General features: G+C 42.7%; 1 protein-coding gene across 2 annotated transcripts in view; it reads right to left on the bottom strand.

Annotated features, from left to right (window-relative positions):
- PDE11A (phosphodiesterase 11A) overlaps positions 1-15961 on the bottom strand; it is a 106729-nt gene extending 90768 nt beyond the window's left edge. For both annotated transcript variants that reach the window (XM_015635295.1, XM_015635296.1), the window contains exons 1-2: positions 14693-15961; positions 2632-2790 (exon numbers count right to left, since the gene is read on the bottom strand). In XM_015635295.1, coding sequence (XP_015490781.1) covers positions 2632-2790; positions 14693-15490 — 957 coding nt within the window. In that variant the 5' untranslated portion in view covers positions 15491-15961. The remainder of the gene's footprint in view (positions 1-2631; positions 2791-14692) is intronic.
- Between the last annotated feature and the right edge of the window lie 1403 nt (positions 15962-17364).

Below are 17364 nucleotides of genomic sequence, written 5' to 3'. Positions count from 1 at the left end.
TCCAAGGGTTCAGGGCTTTTATCTTTGTGCTCTTTGTCTGTGCAAAAGAATTGGTCTCTTCATTTACAAAATATATGTAAAAGTGTATCACCTGCTATTTTTCCAAAAAGTTATCAATTACACAACAGAGTGCAATAGTGATGGCTCTTGTGGGTAATAAGGTATTCCAATATTGTTTGTATCAAACTGAAAATCTCCAAAATCACTTTGTTCAACTGGGCCACTAATGTTGGGGTGACAAAATGCGTTGTGACACTGAGCATCTTTCTTTCATGCCTGTGGCTGTCATCTAATTCTGAACTTAAACAATGAATTGGCTGAAACATGCCTGAGGAGGAAAGAAATTTGGCAGTGGGAAATATTAAATGTGAAAAATTCACTTCTATTTGTTCTTAGTGCTGTGCTTTTTGACACTGTGGTCAGACATGTAAAAGAAAACCCTGAGAATATGCCATGGAAAACAAAACCAGAAGAACTTTGCAATATAATACTCCATTTTAGGTACTGCAAAATATAAACTTGGTTACAGCTTGAGAGCATTAAAAACTCCTCAAACCTTAAATATTTTATTTGCTATTAACTTCCTGAAAACAACTAAGAGTACATAAAAATGATGCTAGCATCTACTTAATTCTAATTGAAAACATAAGTCTTTGTTTCCTATTGACTCAAGACAGCAGTACCGCCAAGAGACATTTCATTATACAGTATGGTCTTGCCGTTTTATAAAAACACTCCAACAGATTATTTTAATTGCTTTGCACAACACTAAGAGAGGAACGGCGCTTGCAAACAAGAGCCAGACTCAAATTCTCTGAGACATTTCTCTGAGAGGGCTTCAGGGGTAGGAAAAAGACTGCTAATTTACATTTGCATTTTCTAACCATTCTGAATCTGCTGATTGTCAGAAAGTGTAACATCAACACAAAGCTGCACATAGGTCTTTTGCCAGACACTTATCAGGCTTTTCTGCACAAGCCACCTCAATACCCAGGCTACCAAAGTTTTCTTTTCTTATTCTGAAGAGGGTTTCTCAGTTTTCGCTTGCCTCCTCTCCTCATAAACATCTATGTTGATATAATGGTTAAAAAAACCTGTTTGCTAATCCTGCAAGACAGTTCTCCTGAAAGTATGTGCTCTCTTGCTTCCCAGAGCTATATCATGATTTTTAGGTTACCAGCTGAGTGAAAAAACTTAAAAGCATGGGTTTTGAAATAACAGGACATGGACTGCCAGGCCTCATTAAATCCAGGATCTATAGGGCAAAATGATGGTTATGTTCTCATTTAACTTTCCATAAAATCTACATGTCAGAGCCCACTCAATATATTCTTGAAGAGTTCTAACATACAGGCTTATAACAGTGATATAAATTACTAAAAAAAAAAAGCTGACAAAGTATGGGAAATTTGCTGATTTTTCGAAAATATTTGGTAGTCACTGAACCAAAAGTAACTCAGAAGCAACCTACAGTTTCACAAGTTTAGATAGCTTCTAAAGAAGCAATTTAAGAAGTACTTGATAAGTCCAGATAAGGTACCATCTGAAAATTGAGAGTTAAACTTAAATTTAGTTAATTCAGTCTAAAGCACTATGCCAAATCAGTTGCACAAATACCTTGGAGAAATAAAAAAAACAGGAGTTGTAATTATTTTTATTAAAAAAGAAAAAAAAGGGTGTGTAACACTAAATGCATTTTAATCAATATAAAGAGCTTTTTGGAGGAAAAGTGTGCCTCTACACTTCCACAAAAATGGGAGTTTTTTGAACCCAAATTCAATGCTATTTCAATACACAGAAGAGTAGTTCCCTATTACGTGCTTAAAGGAGATTCCATTTCTCTCTCCTGGGCTGACAGAGCTGCAGTTCTGTTCCTCCCCAGTTTGCTAACCTCTGTCATTCTCTTCCCCGGTCACGTTTTGGTTTTGTGACACATTTTCCCTCCAAGGTCAGCTGAATACATTTGCCTTCAACAGCAGCATTTTTTATTTCCCTCTGTCTTTAATTCAAGCTCCTTTTCTGCAGATACTTCTACTTTCCTGCCTTTTGAGCTCACTTTACTCTCCAAATTCCACCTGAGATACACATACCTGGTGTTCCTTCCCATCCTCTTTGTCCTTTAGTATTTGAAAATCTCAAATATTTTAGAATAACAGATTTATATATGCATAATTTCCTCTAAAATAATTTTTTTTTTTGCATATGCTACAGGCATTTATACCATAGAAAGTACTAAGAGAAAGTCTTGATTTTTGGAGTCAGCAAGCTTAGGAGTATCTCTGTGATAATTTCCCCCCAAACTAATTCTTACAGGTGAAGTTTTCAAAAATAAAAAATGTCTTCCTACTAAGGTCTACCACATAAAAAAAGTTTGCATAAAATTAAGTTGAAGTTTTAGACAGAGGAACTCAGACATTTACAGAACAGATTTTCTATTTTCTTTTTTCCTTCTCATTTCTATTACATTTTCTGTTGAAAACAACAAAGATGTACACTTTGCTATGTACTTCCAGAAAAACATCATAAACACAAATGATGTGCTATTTACTGATTTAGATTAAGTCTCTTTAGACAAGTCTACTGAATTAGAGAAAAGATTTAAAAAGCATGCAAAAGTAAAGGTAACCTTACCTTTTCATCATCGTCAGAAAATGGGGCACCTCCTGGAGTCTTATTTATTGCTTGGGCAACACCAATAATGTCTCCATCACTGTTTCTTATGGGCATGCACAAGAGTGACTTTGTCTTGTACCCAGTCAGTTTGTCAATCTCATCATTAAAGCGTCGATCCTTAGAAAGAAAATAAGGGAACATCAACAACATACATTTCATATAGCTAAGCTTTCTTCAGACAGCGAAGTACTTTTCTCAATGTCTGATATGGTATTTTTCAGTAGCATTAGGCTGTTGCTTCTCTGTTATCAGCCCATTCTTTATTAGCTGTTTTTCCTCACTTTTCTCAGGGGATCAGGACAAGATTTACCATTACATAATCACATTCACTGAAGTCCCACGTTTATATCTCAATTAGAAGAATGTCAGCAAAGACTGATGTCTGCCATTAGTAACGTGAGCATACATACACATTTCTGCTAGGCCCTGCTGCCATTTCACACCCATATTCTCTATACATTCACAGTGTCTCTCTCAAATAAATGGAGACTCTTTTTGGCCCCATATCTGTCTGTTCAAGTAAGACTGGTTATGTGGACTGGTATTCCAATGCAGTACAAACACATTCTCAAAGAAATACAGTCAAAACCTCAGCTCTTTCTGGAAAACTAAGTACAGGAATGTCCCTGTTCCAAAAAAGGCACTGTGCAGCAATCCATTCTCTGGAACAGTAAAGCCCAAACTGCAGATCATAAAGTAACTCAAAGGAGGCTGAAAACTTAAGAGCTAGTGCTGACATCACTTTTGTTCATCTTGGTAGAGCACAGTCTTCAACAGCTCTTCTATCAGCCAGAGAGGAAATTACTGCTTTTCACAGGCAGCAGCTCTGTTCCTATAGGGTGAAGTGAACATTGTGCTGCAGGCAATAGTTATAGCCAGTTCAGACTCTCCTAACATGAGGGAACTAAGCTGCTGTACAAAATTAGGCACAACTTTTTGTTTTCAAAAGTTTAAACAATATTGGCTGTGAAATAATGTGCATATTTGTCTCAAGTCATGAAAACAATCCATACGGTGTTTAATTTTATTGTGATGAGGAATTCATTAAATTTTTACTGAAACTAAAACTGACCATTTTTTTTCTTGACAATTTTATATGTATTTCTATTTCCCTGTTGTAAATTCCAGATGCTATAGAAATAGTCTCTTCTAGTCACTTTGAGACATGACTCAGAAATGCTGTATTTTTACCCATTATAAAGATTAATATATACATTTGGCTACTTTATTACTAATTACACATTTTCCAGCATCTCAACCAGAAGGAATTAATACGAAATGTACCCAACAACCTCTTTGGGAGAACCAGAACTCCCATGATGGATGCTTTTTAATAACAGCATCAAGGATGCAGATCTGCCTGATCTTGTGATCTTTCCATATGCCTCTAAACACTTTTATATCAACTTCAATAAAAGCTGAACTGTTCTGCACCACCTAGAAAGATACGCTTCTTATACAACAGAAGAAAGGAAAATGCAGTGCAATTATCACACAGTCAGCTTCACAAATGCATAAATTAAATATTTCTTCCAGTACTTCCTGGTAATGTCATAACTACTATTTGGAATTAGTTGCTGTTGCTGAAATATTGGTATTTTGTGCTACTGAAGAACACTTTCTTTTGAGCACTAGAACAACAACAGTGTGCTTTCAGTAGCAATACTGCTGTGGATTGACACCTAGCGGACCTTACAAAAAAGTAAACCTTCAAGGGGCAGTTTAACTGAAAAAGCCAGCTGTTGGTCACACCAAAAGTGAATTGAGATTTTCTCATATCTGAATACACTCCATACATGTGGTGTAGCAGTCACTGCCATTTCAACAGGCCTCAAGATTAACATAAAGAGCGCTGCTTGATCTGCAGGGTGTGGTGGCACACAGGACAGGGCTGGTGGACCTGTCAGAATGAGATACAGTACAGCTGCCAGTGTCAGCAGCAGATGTAATGATCAGCTGTGGAGCCTTAATGGATGCTATGGAGCAGCAGAGACACAAGGGGGATTAGCAGTCTGAAGCGTGTTGGTGCTTCCTTTATGGTACTGCTCCTTCCTGCCACGCTGCTTCTCTTTCCAGGCAGATCACGGACGTTTCCTGTTTGTATCTCTCCCTGGAACCTCTACACTAGGAAGAAGCAGGATATCAGATTATATCCACTGATGCTAGAGAACTGGGTGACCTTTTGCAGAAGGGTATTACATCTTGGAGACAAAACTTAAGGTACAGTAGTCTAAGAAAGTTAATGTGTTTAATTGGAAAAATGAGACATTGTTCAGAAAAAACTCAGTAACTTGGTAAAAGCTGAGAATCATCAAGATGTGAAGTGAACCTAGCCCTAGTCTTTTGTGGAAAAGTGTGCCAGAATTTCATTTGGCTGACATTTGAGAAAGTGATGAGGAGAGATATATAAGTGAACAAAATAAAATGCTGTTCCTGGCAACATTGCCATTGTCGAACCATGCAATATGCACAGAAAACTGTGACTGGATGACCTGCGTTATGTTCCAAACCTCTTATCCCCACGTCCTCTTCTTTCATCATTGTCATAATAGGACATACATGCTAGGATCTAAGAGAGAGGTTTTACTGAGTTTAACAGTACCAATAAAAACTTTAATTCCCAGGTGGGAAAGGTGATGGCCAAGAATGGGCAAAATTTATACCTCCCTCTCCTCACAGGGTAGTAACCTTGAGCAAGGAGGCCTGTCTAGCAGCTGATAACAAAGCTGGTAAATCAGAGAGAAGATCTGTCAGATTGCAAACATTTTGAGATATCAACTGAATTATCCCACATGTTGGAACAGCCTGCAACACAACAGGGTCCTCATTTGCACCAGGCTCCTGGGTAGTCAGGAGTCTCAGTGTTTATGACAACAATACAGCACTTGCTCTCAAGTTTTTTACACAATTAAGACATACATTCAAAAATCAGGGGCAGACTAGATGAAAGCTTTTGAGAGAGAGACTTCACCATAATTGTAATTGTAAATGCTTACTGCATTTTCATGCAAGAACACTCATGAATTAAAGTCTTCCACTGATTGTTTAAAGCATTACTAAATACTGCTGTGGTTCTATATAATGAGTTTTCTACAGAGAGATATTAAAAAGGTGAAGGCTGAGGCACTTTCAACATCAACATTTCACATCTGCCATCAAGGAAAAGTTACTCTGTAGGACTAACCCTATCCTAGTTTTCAGGATATTTATTTATTGTAAATGTTATCCTGTGAAAGGTGAATGAAGTAAAGACATAGAAGAGGACAAATTTGATCAATCAGTCCAAGTGCTGGTAATCCAGTTATCTGCACAGGAACAATGTAGTCCCAAGTTTTTGACATATTTGAAGACTGACAGTGAATGAGAACAAATATGTTCATGGTTTTATTCTGCATAAAACCAGATTAAGGTACAGAAAAGGTTTTGGTTTTTTTTTCCATTAGGGTTCTAGAATCATATATAGTATCAGAATCTCAACTTTCAACTAAAGTTTTGGCTTCTGAGCAGTTTTACCAACTGCCTTTTGGTGATGATTTTCAGTTAAAGTTGGTAGTTCATACTCTGTTAGCTAACATACAAGTATCACTGTGTTTTTCTGGTTTTTGTAACATCGGATAACTCTTTGAACTTGAAAACATGACTTTTTATAACTTTATCAACACTATTACATTTGATGTGAGCATTATTACCATGATTTAGAACAAAAGAAAAAAGTATAACCCTAACCCAAGTTAGCTAAGAATCAAATATTATAATGGAGGATGAAACCTGCTTGATAACATTTCCAGGAATTAAGTCTTCATGACAAAGCCACTTACTCCTTCTGCAGTATCTAAGGAAAAGTGTTTAATCAAGTGAAATGCACCAAACACCTCAGCCAAAGCTGAAAGAGAAAGCCATTTTTGATTTTATTATTTGAAAACACCTTTCAAGTCAAGACACAGAAGAGAACACTACAAAAAATGTTCAATTAACAGGCCTGGCCTATTATTTTTTATCATTTACAGCACCATTTTTTGTTGCTTCTTTGTTTGTTTTTTTTTTCTTTAGAAAGGGCTCTATTATAAAAAAAAAAAAAACACAACTTGCATCAAAATTTCCAGGATTATAATGTATTTATAATGTATTTAGTTTGAGTGAATTTATAGAAAGCCATCCTCCAAGAGCCTTTACAAAAATAAAGGAATTGGAAGTTGGACAATTTCATAACTTGATTCACTTTCCTAATCACACTTCCTGTAAGTATAATACATAAGTTTTTATAGAAAGAAAAAAGACCAAGAAAGCTAAAAGAGCAATCTAAAAGACAGCAAGTTCTCTAAATTCAAAGCCTAACATTAAAAAAAGCCAAATACAAATAAAAAAAATTAGGGCATGCAGTCTGTTCTAGATACACTTTTCTAAAAATCACATATGGTGCAAATTACATTGTGCATAAACAGGAAACAAAACCCAAGCAATAAACCACTAAAGGAGATATGAGGAAACCTTGTAGACAGGAAATACACACAAAACACAAGTAATAAAGCAATCTCTGAAGGAACTTCCATGTAAGGACTGCTGCAGCTATTCCTGTCATCTCCCCCAAAATCCCTAAATCCTCAGAGACAAATGCAGCAAGAGAACAAACTAGTACCAGGCAGCAGCACCACAAACCTAATTCTCCCAAGTAAATAAGCACAGTCCAGTTATACTGTGACTATTTATACAGTGACAGCAATATTTCTTACAAGTAAAAAATTACTACAACAGATAGGATACATGAAACAGCTCAGCCAACTCTTAGTTCTTTACTCCCAAAATAATTTTTATAAAAGGAGAGAACATTGATCCTCAAAAAATTTTTAAATTCCAGATTTAAAACTAAGCCCGTATATAGTCTGAATTTGTAAAGTAGCTTTCTTTGAAAAGACAGAAAAGGTGTTGATTTGCAACAACAAAATACTAAAACTTTTTGGTGTTTTTTTTTCCCCCACATATGTCAGGAGTTTGGGGCTTTGTTTAGTTTGATTCGTCTCATATGACTTAAACCCTTCTTCTGAGAACTGTTTCAGTTATTAGTTTGACAATGGGCATTAGTAGCAATGCATCTTTGTCTGACTTGCACAAACTTAATGTGAAAAAATCATGTAGTAGTCTTAAACAGGAAAAAAAGACTTTATGAGCACTAGCAAATCTGCAAACACAAGTGCCTAGCTAATAATTACAGCTCATGCTTCATAGTCTGAACTGATCAGCAGAAAACATTCCTCTGTAGTACATCATCTAGATCCATCACATAAGGATTTTGTTTTCTTTTTTCAAAACAAACTCCAGAGAGATCACCAGTAGCACGACTGTGAGCCGAGCTGTGGCCTTACATACAGCAGATTCTGTGCACATCTAGTCTGATTGTAGCACTATTAAATAAATTGTTTACAAAGAAAAATACTTTTCCTCTAGTTTTCAATATTTAGAGATGACATCTGATTACTCCATCACAGTGGTTTTCTCTCCCCTTCTGCACCAGCCCTGACTGATACCCCACTGCACACCAGCTATAACCATGCCCATGTTCCCATCGTTGTTGCAACGTTTCTTTGGGACAAGGCTTAGAGCTGACCTCCTAAATATTCATGATTCTTTATACAAGGCATATACCCAGGTGGCTTTAGAAAGCTAATACTCCTCTGAGCAAGGAAACCAACAAGACTCCTGGGTGTTTCAAGAGAAATCTGTGTATGGGTTTAAACCTAGCATCTGCTGGAGATTACTCAGGTGGGCAACACAGTTTCAAGTGTTACAGCAGCAGTCTTACTGTGACCAAGCAGTAGTGTTTGTTATCAACAAAGCAGCACTCATTTTGAAGTGTGCACTCTAGAGACGTGAAGCTCAGAGTGCACAGAGTTGCTGTTGCCCTGTTAACACATAACCACTGAGCCATTACTTTCATTTTTTTTTATAGTTTGCCAGTAGGGTTATTTTAGAAAAATAAAACAAATTAATTGCATAATGATATGTGTATACTTCTTAAATGTATTACTCTATAGAAAAGCTATGCGGTAGCATACAACTGTAAATAACCAGAATGAAATACCCATTTGTTTTGAAAAATTGAAAGCAAATCAAGCAGAACACCAAAATAATTTACCACACAAAACTACAGCTTTACTCAGTCTTGTGCCTGTAACAAGACCTCAACTAAAATTTGAAGGTCCGAGTCCTGCCATTTTTTCTCCTTCTCACTGACATGCTCCCATGAAATATATATACTACTTCCTCATGAGGAACCACAGAATATCACCAGTTTCACATCTGTTCTACAAAGACATTCTAGAATGTCTGAGGCCAAAGAAACTGAAAACGTCTGTACTCTTCAGACGGATGGATCAGCTGAGCAATAAACCAGTTGACAACTATCAGCTTACCAAAAGGAAAACCACCTCAGCTCTCCAAAAAGTTTTTCTTGCCAAAGCCCTGCAGGGCCAGCAGCCCAGGGACCTGCTGCAGGAGGGAGAGCTGGGGACTAGGACAGGAACTTACAGCAAAGCCCCACCTGGGCCCCCGAGCACAGCTACTGCTGGTTGGTCCCGCTCATCCCAAATATCTCGGCATCAGATCTGTGGTGAGCACAACTGGGGCAGCGAGAAGGGGTGAGGATCCACTGAGGAATGGCTGAGCACCCTGGAGGACAGGGCACTGCCCGCCTGCTGGGGGAGGCAACATCACCTGCCCACACGAGTGTGGAGGGAAGGTGTGACTGCTCCCCATGCCTGAGGGCTGCCACCTGCAGCGTACACTGCGCTGCACAGCCCTCTCTGTGCTGGGCATCCACAGCAGCACTATGGGGACGTGAAACAACTGAGCCTTCGCTACGGACAAGTGTCCCTCTACCTGTCCCTGCTGTCAGCCAGGAGCTCCTGCCCCTGATGGGCATTTCCAGAGAGTCACAGTGGTGTGACCTGGGGAGGTCTTGGGATGTTGTACGCATCAGTTAGAAACTGCTCCTGGAGAAGAAGACTTATGGAGTGAGGGAGGTGACAGGAGGTGAGAGACAACCTCAGCTACTGCCCTGAGGGTTCTCAGCCTTTCCTTCCCAGGACATGCCTCCTATAGAAAGGTCCCTCTCTCCAGGCTGTGACATGAAGGATGAAGGGCTTGTTCACAGCCAGTGGGCTGCAGACACAGGGATAATTACAACACCCCTTCACTGATTGTACTTAGAATTTCAAGTTTTCCTAAATTTTGCATGATAGGCTGTAGTGTCCTTTTCTGCAAACCACATCAGAGCATCTTAGTTTTTACTGCTGAAGTTATTTCCTGCATTCCCCACAGTATTTCCTAGTCATATTTAGTGTACAGCAAAGAAATTCCATTTTTTATCTTTCTTTTTCCTGTATTACATGGAAATTTTAAAGACCACTGTGTATTCTGCTTGACAGGTCTTACGATCTTTACTCTCTTAAGAGCAACCTCTGTCCTTGTTAACACTGAAATTCATAGAGCTGTTGGTGCCACTGTCCAATGCTGCTGAGCAGAACTGAGTGCTTCCCATTTGCAGGGCTAAACCTCCCAGGTTTTAGTGCTTTAACTGCTCTTTGAAACTGAGAGAGACCCACTGTTAATACTGCTGATGACATACAGTCACCCTGTGTAAGGAAACGTGGCTCATGCCTCTTCTTGACCTTCTGCACTCACAGCCAGCCCCACGGGAGCTCAAAGGTCTGCCCTCCCGAGCAGTAAGTCTGTGATGCTGTCCTGGCACAGCAGGAAACACTGTATGCCAGAGCTCAGGAGCGCTTGGAGAAGTCAACACCCACACCTGTACCGAGGTACTGGAGGATGTTTAACACTTGCTGTGAACTATGTTACACTTGGCCTTGAAAGAGGTAACAGGAGAGTCCCATGAAATGAGAGCTCGATTCGTTTTTTCTTTCCTTGATTTCAGTTGCAGTAATGTGGTTACATTTTCTTTCTGAGGACTTGAGTTATATTGAAAAGTAACTGGTCGTATTTTACGGCACTTTCTCTAACTTATGTCTTACTCCCATGTCTTAACGTGACTCCATTTAATATTTCTCCTCTTTGCTACATGCTTTATTAAAACATCCATCTGGTAAGCCATTTTTGTCTCCGGTCTTTTAAAGCTACTTTTAAAATTCCAAATTTAACATAAGATGTGCAGCAACTTTATTCAGCTGACATGGGAAAATGGCAGAACTCATTTTTTACCACTTTCTGATGTTTGCTTACTATTCTAGGGGCTAATATTTTTTTACACTAGTTAGAAGAATTTGGGATGCTATTAAATTGCTTCCTAATTTTTGCACAGCTAAAGGTATAACAACAACCAAACATTAAACTTGTAATCTAAAATGTTTACTATTTAAATATTGCTCTAAAAGATGGAACAAAATTGAAATTATCAGTAATTTCAGCTAAACACCATGCATGTCCTGTGAGAAGAATGGATGACATAAAAAAATCCACAGCTTCAAATAGGAAAAAAAATCTTTAATTTGAAAACAACTTCTAGGAACTACAGGTAATGGCCTCTGTCTGTGTACTTACAACAGGCTCAATAGTCTTCATATATGGCAATGAAAACTACATCTGTTCTCTTCAAAAGGAGCCTTAATGGACATTTAGGCCCCACATTTCCTTGCCTGTATGACCAAACTCTTCTTCCAACATGTGTGCTCAAGATACAGTGCATTATTCCCATATAAAAAAGGAGTTAAAAATGCTTCCCAAAATTTACATATGGGAGTGTCTAAGGCCTTATTTTAGAACTTAAAGTGACTGAAAGTTTGATTTACAATTCAACTGGATTAATTTCAGGAGAAACAGTTTTAGACTGGCTTCAAAATGAAAATGAGAGAAAGTATTTAATTGCTTTCCTTTTCTCAAATTCTCTGTACTGCTAACACTTGCATATCAGATCATGTTAGAATTATAAACTCACTTTCATCAAATGACTTTGCAATGCAATAAATAAAGCTTTTAATGTTATGAATGAAACTGTGCAACTTTTGAATCAGTTATATGACTTTGACATATATGACATATATGACATCTAAACCTTTCCATAAATTATTTGTCAAATTCTCTATTCCTGTGAGCCTCCGAAAGTTTGTCCAGTCAAATCTGAACTTCATAAATTAAACTACTGTGAGATCTTACACGGTCATTGTTTAGTGTTTAGAAGAAGTGATTATTATACAGTCCTCAATATGTGATATTAATTCCAAAACTTGTATCTATATATGTTTATTGAATTAAGAAAGATTGTTCACATGAGCAGGTTTTGAAAGTCCCACTCAACAACAGTAACAATCACCTGGATTGTGGAAAAGTCCCATCCTATGAATGACTTTTTATTTTGCATTTTTTCTTTTTAGAAGAATAAATGTGTAATTGAAATTGTATGCTGTCTCTGATAATGATACAACCAGTCATTTACAAATACTTTCTGAAACAATCAGTCTGATGGACACAGGGGACTGCCTGCACGGACCACATTACAAGACATGACAGCATTTAAATGTAATGTTGATTGCACCGAAGTACCATTAATGTCAGTCATAGCTGACAGTACAAGCAGACAACCCAATTTGTACTCACTGGTAGAATTCCAAATGGTATTTGATCAGGCTCTGAGAAAATAGAGATGGTTGAATAATAATAAATTTCCCAGTACAGTAAACTAGCTAATTGATGATATGGAAGTATGTTTACCTATTTTAAACAAGTCTGTTAATTTAAAAAACAAGCAAAATAAATTTAAATTAATCTAGAAGTTCCTCTGACCTTGTGTAAGGCCTTTTCTTGCCAAACAGCATCAGTATAAAAACCTCTTCAATGGACACAAAATGGTGCTCTGCTGTCACCTCTTTTTCTTCAGCTGCACCTGACAGAGTTTCCTGGTCATGCTGGTTTTTTACCTGACAGTAGATTAAACACTTTCATCACCAGTGGCAAGAAAATAATATTATCACATTTATTAATTTTTAAAGTGCTCCATTGTGGGCACTACGACAATCTGAAATGGAACAGCTGTCACCCCTTCATGCACAGGTACCTGGGCTCCACAGAGCTCTTTATACCTTTAAATTAGGAATGTCTCCTTTTGATGATGCACAATGGATATATAGCCTTGCCAAGTAAGAGAAGAGAAACTGTACTAAGTCAGAAACGTAACTGAAAGCAGGGCCCTGTTTTATTATCAAGGCAAAACTTTCATTAGAGTTGGAAGGTCTTAAGTTTCATTTGCACTAGAGTAAATCAAAGTAGCTCCACTGAAAGTAGGGAAGTTGCATTTGATGTAATTACAGGATGGACTTGGATTAGAACTTGCCCATCGACTGCAGCTAATGTACTTAAGGCTTAAAGATACAATGAGTTGTATTATTTATAATATTTAAATCGATTTTGAATAAGAGCCAGACAAAAGTATAACATAAATAGCACTGGGAATGGCAACTGGATGGATGGTTTCACTTTTCTCTGTGGATGAAACATAAAATAAACTGTTCAAAGCAGCTGGACTCTTTCACAGGGAAGTGAACACAAAGTGGACAAACACTGAAGAAAAAGTAAAGCAATATATGTCCCTAGGACTAGAAAACACTGCCCTTTCAGTGGCATTTTCACCTCCAAAAAAAAAACAAACAAAAAGGTGACTGGAGCTATCCAGAGTTAGAATGAGGTATCAAGTTCCTTCCTAGCCAAACTCAGATATCCTTTATCTGTTTAGTGAGTTGGGACTATTAAGAACATACTGCTTCACCTACAGCAGCAGATATTCTAGGAATTGCACAGTTTTACAAGTGAAAGTAATAAAATCAGACTGCAAGAAAAAGTGTATAATGCAGAAAGGGGAAAAAATAAAGGAAGAAAGCCAGCTGAATTTTTTTCAAAGGTGATACAATACTCATTTTAATCTGAGCATTTTTACCATTCCTTTTAAAATCTGTGAGTTGAGCAACTCTAGCAGTCTGGATCTGTGAGGAGCCTACTATTTTTCAAATATTGTTTGACAAATAAATAAATATTCATCCCTAAATACATATACCCTGGCTCTTCTGTATTTAAACCCCCAAAATAACTAAATCTTATTTTTCAAGTTTCTTCCTTGTAGTCTGCTGTAAAGCATCATCAGTTTTTTTAATGTTTTTTGTTTTTGTTATTATTATAGAGTAAAATAAGACTACTAAAATTCTTCAAGACATACATACATCTCCCACACCTTTCAAGCGTTCCAAGATCCTAACTGAGAAAACGTGAGAAAACTTTGTGGTTCTTCATCTTCTCAAGAAGTTCTAATTGCTGGTACTATCTTACACAAATAAACACTAGAAGCAGACTCCCACCCAAAGGAGTAGATTTCAAGCCAGGAAACTGAAGGTTCTGCTCTACATTGACACATTTGGGTAAAGGCTGGTCTGTCCCTGCTGAAGCCAAGGGTCAATGTCTGCCTTGAAGCCAGAACTACATTTTCACAATTCACACTGAAGCCTCTAAAGAAGTAAAAGGTGGGGAAAGTCTTTGCCGGAGAATAACAGGACACTGGCTGTATCACTACTAGGAATAGGTTTGAAAACACATACCATGTGGGCTGAGTGGGCATATGCAAAGGTGAAAATATATGCTTTTTTGAAAGCAATGAGATTTTTTTCAGCAGCGGAGAGCCAGGGAACATTGAGACAGAAATTTAACAGCACCATGATTGGGATTTTCACAGGCATTTTTTTTTTAAAAAACTTTCTTCAGCCGGTTCTAAAACATGCTTTAGAAACACATGAAGCTCCTATCTCCCCTGCGAAATCCAGACCCCTGCCGTGTGATTGAAGTGCCCCATCGGCCACCCAGGCTTCCCCTCCCGCTTTCCCCGGCGGTCCCTGGGCACTCGCCCCGCGCACACCGCGGCGCTGCCGGCCGGGCCAGCCCGGGGGGCTGCGGCGGGAGGGGCGGCCCGGGGGGAGGCAGGGCCAGGCGACTGAGGGGCTCCTCGGGCCAGCGGAGCCTGCCCGGCTCCTACCTGGTAGGCGTCGGGAATGTTGACCGTCTCTCCGTGCTCCGCCACGTAGCCGATGATGCCCTTGCCCCAGGGCACCTGCACCTCGTTGCTGTCCTCGGTAGAGCCGCAGGGCAGCAGCGGGGTGCCGGCGTGCACGTCGAAGAACTTGGAGACCAGGGTCTTCTTGCCGGCGGAGGTCCCCTCCACGAGGAAGAGGGATCCCCGGTCCGCGTCCACCATGAGGCAGACGAAGATGAGGATCTTGTAGCTGAGGCTGGTGAGGTCCAGGTCATTTGAGATGTCCTTGACCAGTTCCAGGAAGAACTGGCGCTCGTTGTGCTCCTTGAGGTAGCGCTTGTAGTCCAGGGCGGTGGGGGGGTACTGGGGCAGGCTGACGCGGGACTCCAGCAGGGCGCTGAGGATGTGGGCGGTGGTGGGGGGCAAGGAGCTGGCCTTCCGCAGCAGCGCCCGCCGCCTCACGCTGCTCAGCGGCTCCTGCGCCCGGGCGTGCACATGTTCGTCGTAGGTGAGGTTGACGTGGATAGCCTTGGAGCGGGCGAAGCTCTTCCGCAGCTCCTTCTGGGACGCTCGGCGCTGCAGCCCCCCGGGGCCGGGGCCGCCGGGGCCGCCCGCGGTGCCCCAGCCGCAGCCGGGGCCGTCGCTGCTCCGCCGCTCCTCCGATGGGCCGGCCGCGGGGACGGCAGGCGCTTTAGGGGGCGAGTTCTTCCTCTGCAGCCACTTCTCCACCAGCTCCGGGTGCCTCTCTAGGAAACTTTCCACCGCCGCCACGTCGAGGCCGGCATCGCCGGCGGCTGCCATGGTGCCGGCGGCGGCTCAGGCCGCGGGAGCTCCCGAGCTGGCCATGCCCGCCCGCCGCCACGTGCTGCTGCTGCCGCCCCGACGGCCGCCCCGGGGCACGGGGGATGCCGGCAGCCCCGGCGAGGAGCCGCTTCTGCCCCTTGCCCGGACCCTTCCTCAGCGGCGCTCCTTCTTCTCGCCTTCTGCTTTCCCCCGCGACCTCCTTCTCCTGCCCACCACACTTTATTATTATTAGTAGTAGTATTCCTATTTTTCTAGCTATTTTTTCCTGCTTCCCGGTTTTCAGCCTTTCTCCAGCTCTCGGTTCCCGGTTCTGGGCCGCTCCCCTGGTGAGTCGGGCAGGCGGTGTCGCCGCGCCTCTGGAGATGCTCCGGGAGCGCTCGGGCAAACCCCTTCTGCCAAGTGCTGTCAGTGCTGGCGGCGGCTCCTGCGTAAGCCAGCCGGCAGACCACTGAGAAGGAGGGAGGGGAGGACGCGTGAGCCGAGCGGGGGGGGCAGGCGGGGAGAGGGAGGGCTGGCGGGAGCGCTGGCAAGCCCCGCTGCGGGTGGGGGGGCACTGCCGCCCGCCTGGCAGCAGCCGCCTCGGCAGGGCGGGCTCCGGCAGTGGGGAGCTGTGCTGGGGAGTTTCATTCAACAACATCGGGGGGAAAGGGAGGGGCCTTTTGTTTGTGATGCTCGTTCGGGGAGGGGACGAACCTCTCCGCGGCTCCTGCCCGTGGTCCGCGGGAGAGGCGGCGGGAGGTAGTGGGAGCGCTCCCGTTAAAGAGCTCTCATTTATACCGTCATCTGAGCTGCTTCAGTACTTCAGGAGACAAGCAGAAAAACGGAGTCCTTCCAAGAATCCTGAGTGAATTCCCTTTTTTGAATCACTGAGTTGACTTGCGGGTGGCCTCACCCGTGCGGGGCCCCGACTCTGGCCGGCTCCCGCGGGGTGTGAGGGGCACAGCGGGCTCTGTCCGCCCGGAGCCGCCCAGGGCTTTCCGCCGCAAGCCGCTGCTCCCCGGGGCAGCAGGGCGGGAGCGGGCGCGCCCAGGCGCTCCTGGGTGTCCGTTCGGGCATCACCGGCTGCCAGACGGAAACAGACCGTATCCACCGCCCGCAGACGAACAAGGGTTATTTTTATGCGCACGTGGAGCACTTTTCATTGCTAAATCAATGCCTACGCATAAGCGATTGAAAAAAACAAGTCATGGATCTTAACACGTGAAAATGTTTTTCATGCGCTCACCAAAGACTGAATGAAGGCGGCTTCAGAAATTCATGAATGGGAGTTCGGGTGGCTGGGAAAACACACGGGCAAATCTTCAACCAAACGAGATTCCCACCTGCCGGGGACCCTGGCCCTGCAGCAGCCCCTTACGGCGCAGGGTGCGGGCGGTGCTTGCACGGAGAGGGAGCACTTTTGGGACACGTGTCGATAGCGCAGGCTGGTGCGCGGGTGCCAGGAGGGGAGGAAGGGTTACGCGTGTATCCCGGAGGACGGCCGCGTCTCCCGCGGCAGCAGGGGTGACGCTCAGGGGCCCCGTGCAGACGCTTCGGCTTGTGCAGCTCGGACACAGCTTACGAAGCCACAAACAAAGGATTTCGGCTCCCGGTCTCGGAGCCCGCGCTGTTGCAGGTTGAGCAGCATTGCCCTCGCCGCCGCGGGTCCCGGGCCGCTGCGGCGGCAGAGCTTGCCCCCCGCTCTAGGTGGGGTTTCATACATCCCTCCGGCTCTCCTCGCCGCGCAGGGATGCTGCCGCAGGAGGACGGGCTCTCCATTGAGAAACCCCGCCGCCACCGCCACACATCGGCAGTAGGGCAGCGGGGGCGGCGCGCAGGCAGCCGGGGCGGGGGGCGCAGCCCCGGCAGCAGCCCTCGGGGGGCGGAGGAGG

This window comes from Parus major, chromosome 7 (assembly GCF_001522545.3).
Source record: "Parus major isolate Abel chromosome 7, Parus_major1.1, whole genome shotgun sequence".
NCBI lineage: Eukaryota > Metazoa > Chordata > Aves > Passeriformes > Paridae > Parus > Parus major.
The sequence above is the reverse complement of the archived record's forward strand: the minus strand, read 5'-3'. Positions and strand labels throughout refer to the sequence as shown.